This window comes from Ovis aries, chromosome 5 (assembly GCF_016772045.2).
Source record: "Ovis aries strain OAR_USU_Benz2616 breed Rambouillet chromosome 5, ARS-UI_Ramb_v3.0, whole genome shotgun sequence".
In the NCBI taxonomy this organism is placed as follows: Eukaryota; Metazoa; Chordata; class Mammalia; order Artiodactyla; family Bovidae; genus Ovis; species Ovis aries.
The window spans coordinates 9,896,571-9,914,864 of NC_056058.1; the positions used below are offsets into that span (position 1 = coordinate 9,896,571).

Here is an 18,294-nt window from a genome sequence, read left to right on the forward strand (position 1 = left end):
GTCTAATGTGGCAGCCACAAGCCATGGTGTCTATTAAACATATGAAGTGTGGCTAAGTAACCAGGGAGTTAAGTTTTTCATTTAATTTGGATTAACTGCAAAAAAAAAAAAAAAAAAAAAGCCACCCACGGCTAATGGCTACCGCATCACACAGCACAGCTATGCAGCAGGGAAAACAAACGGCTGGAGCTACACATGTGTCACAAACACATCTTTAAAGTATTATGTGTGACCAAAAAAAGGCAAGTTTCAGAAGGCAGGGCTGGCAACAGAGGCAAGCTAGGTGTCTCGACAAAATTGTAGGAGGCACTTGCCTTCAGAGTTATGCAAGCACAGGTTGGCACTTGTGTGACTTGGAGGGTATGTCTCCTTAAATGTTGTGCCCTTGCTTTTCCTCCCCTTAATGCCAGCCCTGATGGGGTATGTCTGGTATGGCACTGCTTTGGGAATCTAAGATAACCCCTAGCTTCTATGATTCATGAAGAGGATTCATAGAATTCAGCATCTAGCCTACTCAAGGTATGATTCTGTTTGGGTTTTTGTTTTTGGTTCCCTGACCAGGAACTGAAACCATGCCCTCTGCCATGGAACCACGGAGTCCTAATGACTGGACTGCCAGGGAATTTCCCATGGTATGATTTCTTACTGTGAAAGGACACAAAGCAAAATCAGCCAAGAGAAAAGGAGCATGGGGCAAAGTCTGGAGAAAACCAGGCAGAAGCTTCCACAAGTCCTTTCCTGGTGAAGTCACATGGGACTCCCTGAGTTCCCACAGCAGAGCTGTGGCAACACGTGTGACATGCCTACCGGGAAAGCTCGGCACCTAGGGTAGCTGGGGCAGGAGGGGGCTGATCAAGTTTCAAACTTCCAGACTCCAGAAGGAAAGCAGGTGTTGGACCTAAATCACATTGTTTGTACAGTTTAGGCACCGCAAGCCACTTGTATCATTTAGGGAATGGTGGGAACTCTCCTGAAATCCAAGTTCCTATACACCAGCCGGGGCCAACCTTGCAAATAGGCCTTTCTAAGGACAGTGGTCTCAGGCCTGATACAGTTAACTCTTTTGCGCACAGGTATCTTCTGCAGGGCTTCCCAGGTGATGCTAGTGGTAAAGAACTCTGCCTGCCAGTGCAGGAGACGCAGGTTTGATCCCTGGGTCAGGAAGATCCCTTGGAGGCGGGCATGGCAACCCACTCTAATATTCTTGCCTGGGGAATCCCGTGAACAGAGGAGCCTGGGGGGCTACAGTCCATAGCGTCGCAGAGACGGACAAGAGTGAAGTGACTGAAGTGAATGGAGAGTTCCCACCATTCCCTAAATGACACAAGTGGCTCGCGGTGCCTAAACTGTACAATGCGGTTTGGGTCCAACACCTGCTTTCCTTCTGGAGTCTGGAAGTCTGAAACTTGATCAGCCCCCTCCCGCCCCAGCTACCCTAGGTGCCGAGCTTTCCCGGTAGACATGTCACACGTGGTGTCACAGCTCTGCTGTGGGAACTCAGGGAGTCCCATGTGACTTCACCAGGAAAGGACTTGTGGAAGCTTCTGCCTGGTTTTCTCCAGACTTTGCAGCAGCAGCATTTCCATAAAGTTGTAGAACGTGACATACAATACTATATATAGTTCGAAGACACCTATCAAAGATATACAAGCATGTACAGAAAGATAAACACTAAATCCAAGATTGTAGTTACATCTGAAAAGAGGGGAGGAATAGGTTTGAGGCAGGGATATATACGGCCTTTCAATTGCATCACTAATGTTTCACTTCTTAAGCTGGGTAAGGAGTAAAAATGTACTTTGTTATAGCATTTCTTCTTCTGAGTGAGTACACCTGAAATACTACGTAAGAAAAATGATGGCTATGCACTGCTGTTTCTTGTTTATGAAGTAGTTTTCACATTCCAGGTACCATGTAAGCCCTTTATAAGGATTTACTCTTTTTTAAAAACAATCTACTGAAAACTTTCTACATGTGAGGTCCTAACTGAGAGGTCTGTATGAGACAGGTGGGATCACTGTCCTCAACCAGCTTTCAGTCTACTGAGGGACGACAAGAGTTCCCTGGTGTTCTAGCGGTTAGCATTTGAGGCTTTCACTGCTGTGGCCCAGGTTCAATCCCCAGTCAGGGAACTGAGATTCCGCAAGCCATGCAGCGGAGCAAAAAAAAAAAAACATATCTACAGATTCTAGCAAGTGCTCCTAATAAGCAGGCTTTTGTGATAAATGAAGGTCTACTTTAACTAGGATGGTCCAAGAAGGCTTCTTTTGGAGAGACATCTGGGGTGAACCATATATGATGAGAATGAGACAGACAAGCAATTAGCTAAAGGAAGCACGTTCCAGGCAGAGGGAAGAGCAACTGCAAAGCCAGGCAGCAGGAATCAAGTTTGGTGTGTTGAAAGACAGGAAATAAAGCCAGGAGGGCTTGGGAGTGGTGACAAGAGGGAGACTGGCAGATGAGGTCAGTTGAGGCCACTGTGCAGGGCCTCCTAAGCCACAGTGAAGATCTTAAGTTTCATCCTAAGTATGATAAGCCTTTGAAGGTTTTAAGCAGAGTAATGACATGATCTAGTTTACAACTGAAGATTATTCAGCCAGCTGTAGGGAGAAGGCATTATAGACAGAGACATAATACTTGTGACTGATGAACTTTTCAGGGGCTATGAAAAGGTTGGGGCTGAGAATGAAAGAAAAAAAGTTCCACAATGCAGAAAGAAAACTACAAAGTTGTAATGAGTAAAATGTTTAATATCTAGAAAACAAAATATAACAACTTCATCAAAGTTCATATGCATAAGCAATTGAATTACATTTGGAAATAATTTGAAAATTTGACCTTCTCAAGTCACAAAAATTCCTAAGGATGCCCAATGACTGCCAAGAACCCAGAGCCAATCATAATGGGAATTTTCTTGCAGCCAAATCGTTTCAATGAGGGGAAGAATCCTTTCAATCCTACTTGAGATGGAGATACAAAAAAAAAAAAAAAAAAAGAGAGAGAATATTCTGAGCATCACGAGGCCACAGAGGTGGATGGATAAGAAATCCTAGTGGCTTGAAATGTACCGTTCAGGCTTATGTTCCACGAATTTGAATGTTGTCCAGGGGGCTCTTGGATTCTCCGAAGAAATTTGAGCAGAGACTTGAATAACAAGGAGGCACCAGAAAAGAGGTGGGGGGTGTCATGTCAGATTTTATGAAACAAAAAGGTCAGTTTGGCTGAAGTTGGTTTTGGCTATCCAATATCGGAAGCCACAGGGGATGACAAGCACCTCAGTGTGGCTAGTGCCACTGTGAAACAGAACATTCCACGTCGCTTAACTTTCATTAATTAATATTTCAATTTATCACCGACATGAGATTGAGTTCATGGGAAATTTTAACGTATGTTGGGAAACACTTGGGCATGTGAATCTCCATTTCAACTGTAAATTTTATGAAACCTCAACTATTTCCGGTGAAAACCTAGCGTCCGGATCACAGCTGTGGTGTAACGTGTAAAATACACAGGTTTTCAAACCGTTAGTACTAGGTAACAAAATAAAGATACCTCAGGTTCGTGTTTGTTTTTTTTTAATACCGATCACATGTTGAAATGATATTCTGGCTATACTACATTAAGTTTAATATATTTATATATATATATGTAACGTGGCTACTATAGAAAAGTTTAAGATTAGGTTTGTTGACGCCCGTGGAAGCGGACTAAAGGAATGCGGCGGCCCCTCGAGTCTTCCAGACAGGGGGCGACGGTGGTCCCGCCTACGCCTGGGAGTGGAAAGAAGTTTCTAGATGTATTATGTAGTCATAAGTCAGGCCAGTAAAATTTCATCACCCCGTTCAATGAGCAGGGAAATGAGGCCTCGGGTGGTGCGTGGCAGAGGCCGGATTCGAAATCCCATTCAGCGCCGTCCACCTGAAACCTCCCCAGGGGCTCTCAAGTAAGAACCTGATTCGAACCAGGCCCGACTACCGGGTCCCGGGCCCCAGAGCGCCGCGTTAGCGCGGCACCGTCTGCGCTCAAGGGTGAGTTAAACGTTCACAACGTTCACAACGGACGCCCAGCCTGCCGGGTCTGCGGGGCCAGGAGCCCCTTAGAGAAACTTCCGGCAACGCTCACCTGCTGACAGATGCCGATGCCGCAAACGCTGCTCCTTTCTCTTCACACTCTGCTCAACCGCGTCAGCGGCCGACTTCCGCTCCACTTCCACGAATCCCCGGCCGCGTCTTCTCTTCTCCCGCCCCCGCAGCCAACTCAGCCAATCACCTCTCAGGAAACCTGCTTTATCTCCGCCCCATTTCTGCCTGCCAATCACTGCAAGTCCAGCACGTCCCTTCCTTCCCGCTTAAGCGAGCGCTGTGCGCCACCACTCGGCGGTTGACTGCGCTGCCCCCAGCTGGAAGAGTCTCCCGGAAAGGCGGGGCTAATCGCGGACCACGCTGGTGCGGGGACCCTAGGGATTGGCCAAGAAGAGCCAGGCGCTCTGACCCCGCCCACCCCTCCCTGGACGTCCGAGTCGGAGACTCTGGGGATTGGTTCCCCGCGGACACCAAAGAAGCCTAGAGACGGTCCCGCCTCCCTCGCTCATCCCTGAGATGGAGCTCCACGGATTGGTCTCGGGAGTCTCGGCGCGCGCCGACCGGCGCTCCAGGATTGGCTGAGGAAGCACTCGCGCAGTCGTGGAGCGTTGACGGTGATTGGCCGTAGGGTGAGAGCCGGCTATTTGAAGGAGGCGCGCGGACTAGATACGCACTTCAGATCGCGGTCAGAGGAGGCGGGAGCGGGTTTGGGCAGAGCTTCGCCGCTGACCCGACAGGACCCAGGCGCGGGCTCGGCCCCAGCTCTGGCCTCAGCCGTGACCCGACGAGGCGATGGCTAAAGTGTCAGTATTGAACGTGGCGGTGCTGGAGAATCCGAGCCCTTTCCACAGCCCTTTCCGGTTCGAGATCAGCTTTGAGTGCAATGAGGCCCTGGCAGACGGTGAGATTGGGCCCTTGTGGAGACCCCACTCCCCTGAGCTAACCCCGACCTCCCTTTGCAGACAACCCCGAGGCCAACCCTGCCAAACACACTTCCTCTCCCCCTCCCCCTCCCCCAACCGCGATCTCCCTTGAACCAAAGCCCGCCCACCAGCCCCAACCCCGCCCCTTGGAGACTACCCACCGCACCCCACCCCCATGGTTACTCCTCTTTTCCCCTCATGGAGACCACTTCATCCTCCTCTTTCTCCTGGGCGTTCCTCCTGAGCATCTGTTTTCTGTGTAGAGACCTCAGCCTCAGTTCTTTAACCTGCAGAGACCCTCAGCCTTCCCATCTTCCTTGTAGCAAGAAACCCCCCATCTTCTGTTTCTGTATGGACAGACTACCATTCCAGCCACCCAATCCTCCCCCACCAATCCCCTCTCCCCTGTGGTGAGACACTTCCACCTCACTCTTTTCCTGTGGAGATGTAAGCTCTAGCCCCCTCCCGTGTCCCATATGAAAACCGCAGCCTCCTCCCTCATTTTCCCTGTGAAGATCCTCGCCCTCTGGCAAGACCTCACACATCCTTATCTCCCCATTTGTCTCCCCATAATATCCCCTACCTGCTGATACTTAACCCCACCCTACCCCCCTTCAGCTTGTTTCCTACCTCAAAACACATACCCTAGAAACTGGCTTCCCTCCTTAGTCTGGCCCCAACCCTCTACTTCCTCAAGAGAGGCATGACCTGGCTTCCTGCTCCAGTGTTTGAGGATGATCTGGTCTCCCCAGCTCCTCTTCCTTCCTCTTCCCTGACTGTGGGCTTCAATGAACACACTCAGATCTGAGGAGTGGCATGGCCAGGCACACGTTAGCTGGTTCCTGCTGTTGGCCTGCTGGATTCCTGCTGACCCACTGCAGCAAAGCTTGCAACACTTTTGATGGCCTGACCTCGACTTGCGCGGTGTGGGGTGGGTGTGCCAGGCCGAGCCATGGTGATGTTTGGCTTCAATCTGGGAGGTCACAGCCTTTTGTGCACCTTTTCCAAGGTGCTTTCACAGATGTGCTTATTCATCCCTGTGACAAAAGGCGGACATGGCTCTCATCTCACAGATGAGAAGGCGGGAGACAGAGTAAAAGACCTTTCAAGTAAAGGCCTATAAAAACCAGAAAGGCTAAGGTTGTTCAGCGAGTCTTGGCACCACTTTCAGGAGGAAGTACTTCCATTAGATGTCTTCTCTACTTGGTGGTTAGAAGAGAAGAGGCAGCCTCTAAGGAGGTAGAGATCTGGAAGGCAAGGGTGTGCTAAACTAGTCGTTCTCAGTGGTTGGTGGGTGGTTTGCCTACAAATGGGCTTCTCCAACTAACATGGGGTTGAAGAGTTTTGATGTGTGCTTGGGTGGGGCCATTGGATCACTCCCTGCTTTCTCTCGTTTTTAAATCAAGGAGTCATTCTACTTATGACTAACTATAGAATATGCCCAGTTAAATCCTTTCTGGAACAAGGCGGGGTGTAAATAAATAAATAAAGTGTAGAATGACCCTGTGGAATAAGATTTAATTTTAAAGCCAGGAGATGTAAGGAGCTAATAGTTCAAGGGATTCATAGTTCCCAGATGGCAGGAGATCGGGTTTCAATCAGCCTGTTTGAGCTCCTGGCATTTAAAAATGGTTGCATGGTCATTATCTAGTACTTTCATTCCTGCAAAGCTACTGCCCTGTTACTTTATTAATCTGTTTATAGAATCAGGAGAGTCTAAAGTCAACCTGCTGGTCATTGTTTTTTATTTGTGTTATATTTTGTTTAAGATTTATTTATTTTTGGCTGAGCTAGATCTTCGGTGCTTTGCTCAGGCTTTCTCTAGTTGGGGTGAGCAGTGACTACTCTTCGTTGTGGTGCATTGGACTTCTTGCTGCGGTGGCTTCTCTTGTTGAGGGGCACAGGCTCTAGGTGAGCAGGCTTCAGTAATTGGAGCGCTCGGGAGTAGTTGCTCCACAGCATGTAAGGTCTTCCCGGACCAGGGATCAAACCCATGTCCCCTGCTTTGGCAGGTGGATTCTTAACCACTGGACCACCAGGGAAATCCCTAAAGACAGTTCTTTCTTTCCCCAAGGTCATTATTTTTCTAATGGAAACAAAATGATTTTTCCAAGGTCACACAGCTGGTGTGTAGAATTATTCACAACTAGGTCTTGTTTCTGAGTTCTGAGTCCAGGGTTCTTTATCTTTGCTATAAACTGGAAAAGAATGCACCCACTATTTTAGAAGTGAGACATAAACAGGACAGAAGAGGGCAACAGGGTCTTATTATTAATTATACCTGAACAATAAAGCTTTTGCTCAGAAGAATTCCAGTTGGAAAGCCAACTCTGGCCTGGAAGTCTACACTCTCTGGTTGTACCTGTAGGGCTGTGCTTCACTCTGACCTGTCAACATGCTTTCTGCCTCTTCCCACAGAGCAGAAAGGATTTGTCTCCTGCCTCCCAAACAAATGGAGTAGGCCTGGCTTTAGAAGTCTCTTAGATTCTGGAGAAATTCTCAGTCAGCCTTATTACCTGGTAACTGAAGATCTGAACACCCAGCCCCAACTCTGAGCCATTTCTCAAGGGCTCTGAAATGTTTTAACTCTCTCTCCCTCTCCCCGCTCAGCAGCATGTGGAAATAGATGCGTCCAAGGCCTGGGTCTGTATTCAATACATTGGGTGTGTTTTCCCCCAGTTTAGTTGAGAGATTCATGAGATACTGCCTGAACAAGTCTTAGAGCCAGATTTTCTGACCTACACCGAACACGCTGTGGTCAGGCCAAGGTTCAACTGTATTATGAACAAAGGGAAAGTGATAAACAGAAAAAGGCATACTAGATAAGTTGTTGGGGTTGGGGTTGTTTTGTTGTTTTTTTGATTGTTTGGGACTTGTGTGTGTGTGGCTACGATGGGTCTTCATTGCTGCACTTGGGCTTTCTCTAGTTGGGAGCAGGAGCTACTCTTCGTCATGGTGCTTGGGTGTCTCATTGCAGGAGGCTTCTCTTGTTGTGGAGCCTGGGCCCTAGGATGAGCAGACTTCAGTAGCTGTGGCACACGGGCTCAGTGGTTGCGGCGCATGGAGTTGGTTACCCTGAGACCTGTTGGGATCATCCTGGACCAGGGATGGAGCCTGTGTCTCCTGCATTACAGGTGGAGTCTTATCTACCGTGCCACCAGGGTAGTCCTGTTTGTGTTTTGGGGGGGACAGGAAACAGATTCTCCTGCTAGTTCAACTACCGTAATTTTTTTTATGTTTTTCATCATACCGTTGGTCTGGATTTTGTTTTCATACATAGTGGAGGAGCATTTTGTGCAGTGGTTAGATGATAAAGTTAAGGCATAAAGTCAAAACAATGGAATCCATTTACCCTTGGAATTACTTAGAAGGCTAGGCATACGTTACACATGTGCGACCTTAATTCATATTCAGCAGGAATGAATTTGTGCTGTTTGTGATTGACGTCCTCACAGCTCATTCAAAAAAGTGAAGTCATTTCAGGATGCCTCTGCTTAAGAGTCCTTGTTTTAGTCATCTTCCATCTTCCATAGATGATTTTATAAACTCTTTAACTTATTTTTTTTTAATATTTATTTATTTATTTGACTGCCCCGAGTCTTAGTCACAGTATGCGGAATCTCTTTAGTTGTGACATGCGAACTCTTATTAGCAGCATGTGGGGTCTAGTTCCCCAACCAGGGATTGAACCTGGGCCCGCTGCATTGGGAGCTCGGAATCTTAGCCACTGGACCACCAGGGAAGTCCCTCAGCTCCTTAATTCCTGAGTGAGTATTGTCGGCCTTGGTTAATTCTCTGGTTTCTTTCTGACCTGAGTACTGGGAACCACTTCAACCCATTCGCCTGACCACCTGCGTTTCTCTCTTCCAGTCTGCACCCACACAGGCTTGTTTAGGTTTTGCCAACAGGTGTTTTTGGGTTTGGGCCATTCCGTGCCAAATTTGGGATCTCAGTTCCCTGACAACCAGGCCACAGCAGTGGAAGACGGAAATCCTAACCACTAGGCAACCAGGGAACTCCGTTGTCAACAGCGTTGAAAACTGAGTGCCAGTCGCATACACTAGGCCCTATTCTATTAAAATTTCCCTTTTGTATCCACCCTCAGCACGTTAGTCATGCTTCCCAGGTGGCTCAGTGGTAAAGGAATCTGCCTGCCAATGCAGGAGACTCGGGTTTGATCCTGGGTTGGGAAGATCTCCTGGAGGAGGAAATGGCAACCCACTCCAGTATTCTTGCCTGGAGAATTCCACAGACAGAGGAGCCTGGAGGGCTACAGTCCATGGGGTCACAAGAGTCGGACACAGCTTAGCCACTGAGCACATAATGCAACACGTTAGTTAAGTGCGCACATATGTGACTCCACTGATGATGGGGAAGGCGGCCAGAAGGAAAGACACCAGATGATAGAACTGTGTCAGAAAGGTGAGAACAGGGCTAGCTTGTTTTCTGTTCATCCAAAAACGTGTTATTTTGGGTTGTGTCACTACTTGTAGCAAAAATAAATCAGTAAGCTTAACTCCTTCCTGCAAGTAAGAGAATGGGCTTTGACTGAAGCCCAGTTCAGTCCAATGGCCACCCACATCCTGTAGACCTGATAAGGTCCCTGAGTAGAAGGCCGGGTGTCAGCTGTGAAAGGGCAGGAAACCAGCGTATCGAGGAAGGGCGTGGAGCTCAGGTGACAGGCCCCCATAGTTGTGGCCCGGCATTGCTGTGCTTCCGAAGTTGGGTGCCCTGCGACTTCCCCGGTGGTCCAGTGGCTGAGATGCCAAGCTTCCAATGCGGGGGGGCTCAGGGTTCAATCCTCGGTTGGGGAACTAAGATCCCACGTGCTGTATGGCAAAGCCAAAAATAAAAGTTAAAAAAGGGACTGCCACGGTTCAAATTAGATTTAGGACATGATAAGATTAATAAGGAACAGGGGTCTAAGGATTATGAGAGGCCATTCCCCGCCTCCACAAACACCTCTGGGAAAATTGAAATGACAGTCGGGGGGAGATTTCTCAGGCCCTTGTAGACAAGTGCTCAGTTGCTCATGTCTGACTCTTTGACCCATGGAATTTTCAGGCAAGAATCCTGGAGTGGGGTGTCATTTCCTTCTCCAGGGGATATTCCTGACCCAGGTCTCTTTCGTCTCCTGCACTGGCAGACAGATTCTTTACCAGTAGCACCACTTATAGACATGGGGGTGACCTTATCCACTCTCAGCCCTACCCTCATTCACTGCCCTCTCCCTCAGAGTAAACAGTAAATTCAAACGACAGGTGTTTCTAATTCACCTGTGCGTTTTAGAAGCAGAAACAATAACATTTCAGTCAGGAACTGTCTCAGGAAGACATGTGTTCCTTTGGCAAAATGCACTCCAATTCATTTCCTAGAATGAGCTCTCTTAGACGCATGTGATGTCCATACTGCCTGAAGGGCCAAGTGATTTTAGAAGGACTTCCCTGGTGGTCCAGTGGCTAAGACTCCGAGCTCCCAATGCAGGGGGCCCAGGTTCAATCCCTGGTCAGGGAACTAGATTGCACATGCCACAACAAAGAGTTCACAGGCCTCAACTAAGACCCGGTGCAGCCAAATAAATATTTTCTTAAAAAGGCACCAAAGTTGGGTGCTCTTGTGGGACACTAGACCAAGGAACAGGGCAACGTATAAGACAGTGTGCTTCCTGCGAAAATCACAGCTTGTGAAACTTCTCCCCGGGCTGCTGGAGCCGGTAGGTTGTGTAATTTCAAAGAACCTAAAATAAGTTTCAGGTCTCCGGCCAGATTTCCCTGTACTAGCGTGACCTTGCCCCTGATACACTTGGCCCCCCTGCCAGAGCCTTCAGTGACTGGGAATTTCCTTTGTTTGACGGGCGGGGTCTCACGGAGTGCTTTTCCTTTTATCTGGCCAGAAGAGAGCCAGGAATGGGGGTCCCCCAACTGGAGGGGATGCCAGAGAGTTGGGGTTCAGGATGGCCTTAGGGTGCCACGGTGTGGACTGAGTTGCTGTCGCTCAAAGGTCCGAGAGCAGGTGTGACTTGGTGTTGGATCTGGAGGACCCAGGGAATGGCCAGCTCCCCCAGCGACCTCATGTCCCCCTCCTGCCGGCTGGCTCTCCAACCAGATTGCTACCCGCTGCCCTGCCCCAGTTGTCGAGGGATCTACTCAGTTAGGTGGCACCAGTCCCTGTGTGTGAAAGAGGATGCTGCCTCCTGTCCCAGCTCCCTGCTCTTCCCTCAGCATGTCTCCGAGCCTCTGTCACGTGGCCCTTAATTCAGCCTCTGCCATACGGTTCACCCTCAGGCTCTGAGAGGCCTGAGTTGCCCTGGAGGTGCAGAGTCAAGGTCACCTGGCCAAGCTAGGCCCACAGGAGAAATTTCGCCACTGGAAATAGAGCTTCGCGCCTGCCCTGGTGCCCAGCGACGCAATGCCTGGCACTGGGTACCCAGTGGATGTCAGGTGTTCTTTATTAAAATTAAAAAAAAAATTTTTTTTAATAGACTTTATTATTCACAGCAACCCTCCCAGGTTTTCCCCATTTTACAGATGCAGAAACTGAGGTATGGCGAGGTTAAAGAATTTCTCAAGGTCACAGGACAAAATGGGGATTCAGACCTTGGCAGGTTACCTCCAGTGGATGTCAGGTGTCCTTGAGAATTAAAATCTACCAATGTATTAAGGCGGAGAAGGCACTGGCACCCCACTCCAGTACTCATGGAAAATTCCATGGACGGAGGAGCCTGGTGTGCTGCAGTCCATGGGGTCGCTGAGAGTGGGACACGACTCAATGACTTTACTTTCACTTTTCACTTTCATGCATTGGAGAAGGAAATGGCAACCCACTCCAGTGTTCTTGCCTGGAGAATCCCAGGGACAGGGGAGCCTGATGGGCTGCCATCTATGGGGTCGCACAGAGTCGGACACGACTGAAGTGACTTAGCCACAGCAATGTATTAAGGACCGATGCAAAACTACCATGAGAAGGCCCTTTCCCAGCTTTCTTGCTGTTAAATTATTTCCATTCCTAACACCTCGTATCCTTGCAGACCTGGAGTGGAAGATCATTTACGTTGGCTCAGCTGAGAGCGAGGAGTTTGATCAAATCCTAGACTCAGTGCTGGTTGGCCCTGTCCCGGCAGGGAGACACATGTTCGTCTTTCAGGTAAGAAAGACTCGGCCTTGGACCCTGACACCTAGAAACGTCCTCTCTGACACAAAAGCACACAGATGGTTCACTGGTCCAAGTTCAGGTTCAGATCCTCTCAAGCACTGTCTGACCTCTCAAAGGCAGTTCAGACATCTCCCATCTCTATTACGTCATAGCTGTTACTGTGAGCCACCAATTTATAGCTGATTCTTGTTACTCACGGGAGTTCTGCAAAGTTGCTGTGGACACTGAATTTAATGAATCCCAAACCATTGCCCGTAGAGCAGCTGTCGCCAACCTTTTTGGCACCAGGCACTGATTTCTGGGAAGACAGTTTTTCCATGGACCCAAGCACGTTACATTTATTGTGCCCTTTATTTCTATTATCAGCTCCACCTCAGATATCATCAGGCATTAGATCCGGGAGGTTGGGAATCCCTGCCCTAGAGGAAATACAGTGTTACGTTTCTGCAAGTCAACATTTTTGTCAACCAGTCAATACATAATCTTGTATTATGTGTTTTTCTGTTTAAAGACACCTTATTTTGGATTTATTCACAGTGAACACATGGCCCACAGGACTATAACTCATGCCTGAGCAGAGCTTACCTAACATATGTGTATTCTCTATAAGGTACATCCCTTCTTGCTCTTAGGAACACGGCAGCCCTCACTCGGCACCACGTTTAGGGCCCTTTTAAAAGGCAAAATTACCAACAAAAACGAAGAAACTGTGGCCTAGAAACGGAAAAAAAAAAAACACGTTTAGTCTGAGATTGCCTGGTTCTGCCTCAAGTAGGAGCATGCACACTGAACTACTCAGATCCCACCTGTGCTCTGTCCTTAGCAACATCCCCCGAAATCTGTCCACTTCTGTCCTTCTCTAAGGCCTGGTCTAAGCCACTGCCCTCTCTCCAGGATGACTTCTGTAGCCCCCTGCCTGGTCTCCCACCTCCCACTTAGCTCTTTTCCTATTGCAGCTGCACTGACCTCCAGAGTCGAATTTTCAGATGGAATGAGCAATGCCACACCTATCTCCTGCTAAACATCCTCAACCTTTCCCAAGCCTTTAATTCACTGATAGCTACCTGCTCACCTCTTCAGCCTCATTTTATCCCGCTCTCCACCTTGCTTCTCAGGTGGCTCAGTGGTAAAGAATCCCTCTACCAATGCAGGAGATGCAAGTTTGTTCCCTGGGTTGGGAAGATCCCCTGGAAAAGGAAACAGCATCCCACTCCAGCATTCTTGCCTGGGAAATCCCATGGACAGAGGAGCCAGGCGGGCTAACAGTCCAGGGGGTCGCAGAAGAGTCGGACACAACTAAGCACCTAAGCAACAACCACCCTCTTGCTTATTGCGTTCCTCCTCGGTGCCATGTACGTCTCCTTGGTGGCATCTACCCCATTCGGCACTTTGTGGGCATGGGCGTGATGGATTCTGTCTTCCTCCCTCAACTGAAACCTCAGAGCAGGGACCACCCTTTTGAATCTGTAAATACACATTGCTTGAGAATCATATTACCAGGGAAGATGGTCCTGTCAGTACTCAAGCCCAGCATGTGTTTCCCCAGGCGGACGCCCCCAACCCATCCCTCATCCCGGAGACCGATGCCGTGGGAGTGACCGTGGTCCTCATCACCTGCACATACCATGGACAGGAGTTCATCCGAGTCGGCTACTATGTCAACAATGAGTACCTCAGCCCCGAGCTGCGCGAGAACCCGCCCCTGAAACCAGACTTCTCTCAGGTGGGGCTCTTCTCCACACTTCCTGCTTCAGACAGGCTGGCTCCTTTGCACCTGGGGGTAGCTGAGTCCCTGGAATTGGGAGCCAAGGTCACTTATTAAGGTTTTCAAGTGGTGCTCAGCTCTCACAGCACCTGGAACAAGAGAGAGAAAGAACTTTGCCTCAGGGTCAAGATTAGATAGGCCCCAGGACTTCCCTGATGGTCCAGTGGTTAAGATTCTGCACTTCCAATGCAGGGGCCATGGGTTTGGTCCCTAGTTGGGGAACTAAGACCCTGCATGCCATGCGGTATAGCCAAATAAAAACAATAATATATTCTTTCTCAAGCCTTTATCAAATGTAGTAGAAAAGCTTTTGTGTATATATACACACACAAAAGCTTTTTTTGTATATAATACATGTATATATTTTAGAAAACTTATGAATTTTTGCCTAACTAAAAAATTTATGACATTTTTATTCCACTTGTTTGACTTAGTATGAATAGAATACTAGATTTCCAATTTAAAAAAAATAGATATGCTACAAACAACAAAGGTTTATATAGCACAGGGAACTGTAGTCAGTATCTTACAATCACCTATAATGGAAAATAATCTGAAAAATAATATAACAGTCACCTTGCTGTGCACCTGAAACATTGTAAGTCAACTATACTTCAATAAAATATATATATTAAGAAAAAAAAATAATGATAAAATTAAGATTAGATAGGCCCCAGCCCTAAGTTGTGGCACACAGGCCTTCCCTGGAGTTGCACGCATATTGTTGATGGTAATGGAATAAGCAAAGTCGGTTCTTCCTGGGCTTTGGGAGGGGGTCTGAGAGTGCACTGTTTTCTGGGAGAACACGAGGGCATGCTAACGAGGGTTGGTGTTCCTTTTCCTACCCCAGCTCCAGCGGAACATCTTGGCCTCAAACCCCCGGGTGACCCGCTTCCACATCAACTGGGACAACAACATGGACAGGCTGGAGGCCATAGAGAACCAGGACTCTGCCCTGGGCTGCGGTCTCCCCCTCAGCTGCACCCCCATTAAGGGCTTGGGTCTCCCTGGCTGCATCCCGGGCCTCCTCCCTGAGAACTCCATGGACTGCATTTAACTGTGGGACTCCAGGCCCTACTTGGGCCCAGCTGGGACCACGGCCAGTCTCTCCTGGCACATCTGGAAGGGGCAGCCAGGCCTCCCGGAGAGCATTAGGAAGGCCACATGGAGGACTTTGGGGCCATCAGCTATATCCAGGCCAGACTCGGCCCCCAGGAAGGAAGGGGCTTCTGGTCTTTCCTAGCCCTGGCCCAGAGGGTCATCTCCCCTCTACTGCCCAGGCCTGAAAGAACCTGGTACTTCAGTTCTTAATTCTTTCTGTCTTGTGTCCTTTCTCTCTTCTACACACACTATATATTCCACCTGCGGGCCATTGTGCCACCGTCATCCCAGGAGTGCCACTGACCCAAAACTTTTCCCACAGACCTCCCTGGCCTGCCTTGAGGCTTTCTTGGTCAATGCCTGGCAAGGCTCCAACCCTGCTGGGCCAAAGGCTCTGCCATTCATTTCCCTTCCCAACCATCTGAGCAGAGCCACCCAGCTGCCTGGAGTCCCAGGCCAGGAGTCTTGGTAGAAGATAGACTCGGACACAATTTCTGTCCTTTTGCCAGGATGATTTTTTAAGACTTTTCAATTCAGCAGCCCTCTGGAAAACTCTGTTCCCAAAAAGGTGATCAGCAGGATGCTGAGGTAGATGGCTGACTCTCCTTTGGGTCACAGCCACCTTCCTCTTGCCTCCCAACTGGATCTGGCTTTCCCTGGAGGCTGCCCCTTGGAGACGGTGGTGCGTTGGAGGGGCCTGCTGTTCTGTCTCAATATTGGTGTCAGGACTCCTCTGCTTCTGGCTGCCTTGGTCTGCACTCTGCCAAGACCTCATGTTCTCAGGCCACAGTGCAGACCAGGGGAGCAGTAGGGACCCTGAAAGCCCTCCTTCCCCTGCCATGCTCCTCACCCTCACCCCTGTTCCCGCGCTGCTACGTGGATGCTGTTGTGATTGCAGTTTGTGTATTAAAGGGTTTTTATATTAAATGTTTGGTTGATCTGAAAATAAAAAGCACTTCATCTAGATTCTTTCTGCTTTTGTCTCCAGTAGGCTGAGGCGGTTTTGTCTCTCTCTCCTCATGATGGGGGCAGTGGGGGGGGCCCTCTTGCCTCAACCAGTAGGTTGACTGCCCCTTTCTCTCTTACTCGCTTCTTTTTATTGTCTTGTCATAGTTTTATTCCAGACTGAGGTCCAGGAAGATTCTTTTGTCAAAACTTAAGCAACCCAGCTGTTCTGTAGATAGAGCATAACCAGTGATTGTTCAGACTTGTCATGACCTTGACCCACCAGAAGAAATTAGCATTGCTCTCTGAGGACCCACATATCAATACGTGTATTAAATTTTACTTAAACTTACTTTGTAACTCCACATCCCCAGGTGAAGTGGTGAGCCATTTCCCCATAATTCACAGGAAAACCCAGACTTCTCTCCTTGAAACGAAGGTGGACTTAGGAACATGGGTCTAGATGGCTCCTGGGTGGGGTGTACAGGTCATACCAGTCCAGGCTCAGAGCAGCCAGCTGGCTTGTAGAACTGAGACCAGTCAGCCTCCCCAAGCTGAGGGAGGCTAGCTCATCCAGTTCCCTGCCCCTGGCATCACTTCCTGTTTGGGCTTTCCTCTACCTCAGTGGTTTCAACTGGGCAGCAGTTTTGCACCCAGCCAGGGCACATTTAACAATGTCTAGAGATGGTTTTGGTGGCAGGTGGCACTAGTGATAAAAGAACCTGCCTGCCAATGCAGGAGACTTAAGAGATGAGGGTTCAATCTCTCCCTTAGGAAGATCCCCTGGAGAAGGAAATGGCAACACACTCCAATATTCTTGCCTGGAGGATCCCATGGACAGAGGAGCCTGAAGGGCTCCAGTCGATGAGATTGCACAGAGATGGACACGACTGAAGCGGCTCAGCATGGCAGAGATGGTTTTAGCTGTCACAAGTAGCAGAAGAAAAGCAGGCTCTACTGGCATGGTGAGGGGGGTGGGGGGCGGCGGGATACTGCTGAACACTCTACAATGTACAAGGCAGTGCCCCACCCCCAGCCCAGCATAGACTGAGCCAGACCCGAATGTCACAAACGTGGCGGTGGGAAACTGACCGTCCTCACTCTGTCTGTATTTAAAGGCGACCCTGAAGGAAGAGGGGCTTTCCAGGTGGTAAAGGATCTGCCTGCCTTTGGAGGACACACAAAAGACGCAGGTTCAGTCCCTGGGTTGGGAAGATTCCCCTGGCAGAGGAAATGGCAACCCACTCCAGTATTCTTACCTGGATAATCCCATGAACAGAGGCGCCTGATGGGCTACATTCCATGGGGTCACAAAGTCGGACACGACTAATTATGCACGCACGCACGCTGAAGGAAGAGGCATCTTGCTACTCTGTTTCAGGAGATAAGGTTCCTTTTGCACTGCCCAGAGGGAATCCTCAACCTGGCTGTGCCCCAGATTCCTCATCTGTAAAATGGGAATGATGATAATAATACCTACGTGAAAGGAGTGTGGTGCGAAGTAATGTATGTAACAAGTGCCAGCTCTTACTGGCATGAGGCCAGGGTAGGCACCCAGCAAAGAGGTGTCTACTGAGGGCCCCACTCCCAGAGCCCAGCATCCTCCTGAAGCTCCTCCAGCAGGGTCCCATCCTGGACCCAACCCTGCTGCTGCTATCCTGCGCCAGGCCTTATGAATGACGACGGCCGGCAGCCCGACGACCTATGACCCGCGGCGCCTGCCGCGCCCCTCCCCCGCTTGGCAGGTGGACAGCGGCTGCGCCGGGGCTGGGGTTGGGGGGGCCGAGGCGCCAACCTTGGCTGGCCCGCAGCCGCTGCCGCACTGAACGGGGGCGGGGGACTGCGGCGCGCACGGGGCCGGGCGAACGCCTGCCTGGACCGCCTCCTGGGCCTCGGAGCGCTGCGCGGCCGCCGGCCAGCGGCCGCCGGCGCGCCGGGGCAGCAGACTGCGCCTCCGCCCCGCCCTCTCACCCAGGGATTGACACTGAACGTTCTGCCGGGGCTTGCCGGACAGCGCGCCTCCACCAATTGGTATCCTCGCTGGGCGGACCCCGGACCCTGTCGGAAGCCTCCGCCAATCAGACGTGTTAGCCCGCCCGGTTGGGGTCTCGCAAGCGCTCGAGTGGCCAAGCGTCCTAGGAGCGCGTCATGAGGCCGAGAGCCTATGGCAGCGCGGGAGGGTCGCGAAGGGCCAATGAATGGCGGCGCAGCGCCGTCAGTCAGGGCGGCCTAGGCCAATGAGCTGCGGGCTGCGGGGGCGTCACGGACAGCAGCAGCGGACTTGGGCTGAGGTTCCCGGGCGGGCGGGCGCGGAGAGACGCGGGAA

The 18,294-nt window shown here is 50.0% G+C and overlaps 1 protein-coding gene and 2 long non-coding RNA genes across 5 annotated transcripts; 1 reads left to right on the forward strand and 2 right to left on the reverse strand.

The window, feature by feature from the left end:
• Nucleotides 1–2,729: 2,729 nt before the first annotated feature.
• On the reverse strand, nucleotides 2,730–4,176 carry LOC121819593 (uncharacterized). The gene is made up of 2 exons (XR_006059832.2): nucleotides 4,123–4,176; nucleotides 2,730–3,770 (listed from the first exon to the last, which is right to left on the reverse strand). It is a non-coding gene; the product is annotated as an uncharacterized LOC121819593 (long non-coding RNA).
• Nucleotides 4,177–4,754: 578 nt separating this feature from the next.
• Nucleotides 4,755–15,989, forward strand: ASF1B (anti-silencing function 1B histone chaperone). The gene is made up of 4 exons (XM_004008474.4): nucleotides 4,755–4,983; nucleotides 12,033–12,148; nucleotides 13,704–13,880; nucleotides 14,773–15,989. The coding sequence occupies exons 1-4, from the start codon at nucleotides 4,875–4,877 to the stop codon at nucleotides 14,977–14,979; spliced, it is 609 nt and encodes a 202-aa protein (XP_004008523.1). The 5' UTR covers nucleotides 4,755–4,874; the 3' UTR covers nucleotides 14,980–15,989.
• LOC105610499 (uncharacterized) lies at nucleotides 12,143–17,941 on the reverse strand. 3 transcript variants are annotated; one of them, XR_009600812.1, is made up of 7 exons: nucleotides 17,764–17,941; nucleotides 17,228–17,415; nucleotides 13,782–14,011; nucleotides 13,462–13,621; nucleotides 13,230–13,344; nucleotides 12,743–12,871; nucleotides 12,143–12,576 (listed from the first exon to the last, which is right to left on the reverse strand). It is a non-coding gene; the product is annotated as an uncharacterized LOC105610499 (long non-coding RNA). The 3 variants fall into 3 exon arrangements; XR_001434660.4 differs by lacking the exon at nucleotides 13,462–13,621; XR_006059831.2 differs by having other exon boundaries at nucleotides 13,230–13,621.
• Between the last annotated feature and the right edge of the window lie 353 nt (nucleotides 17,942–18,294).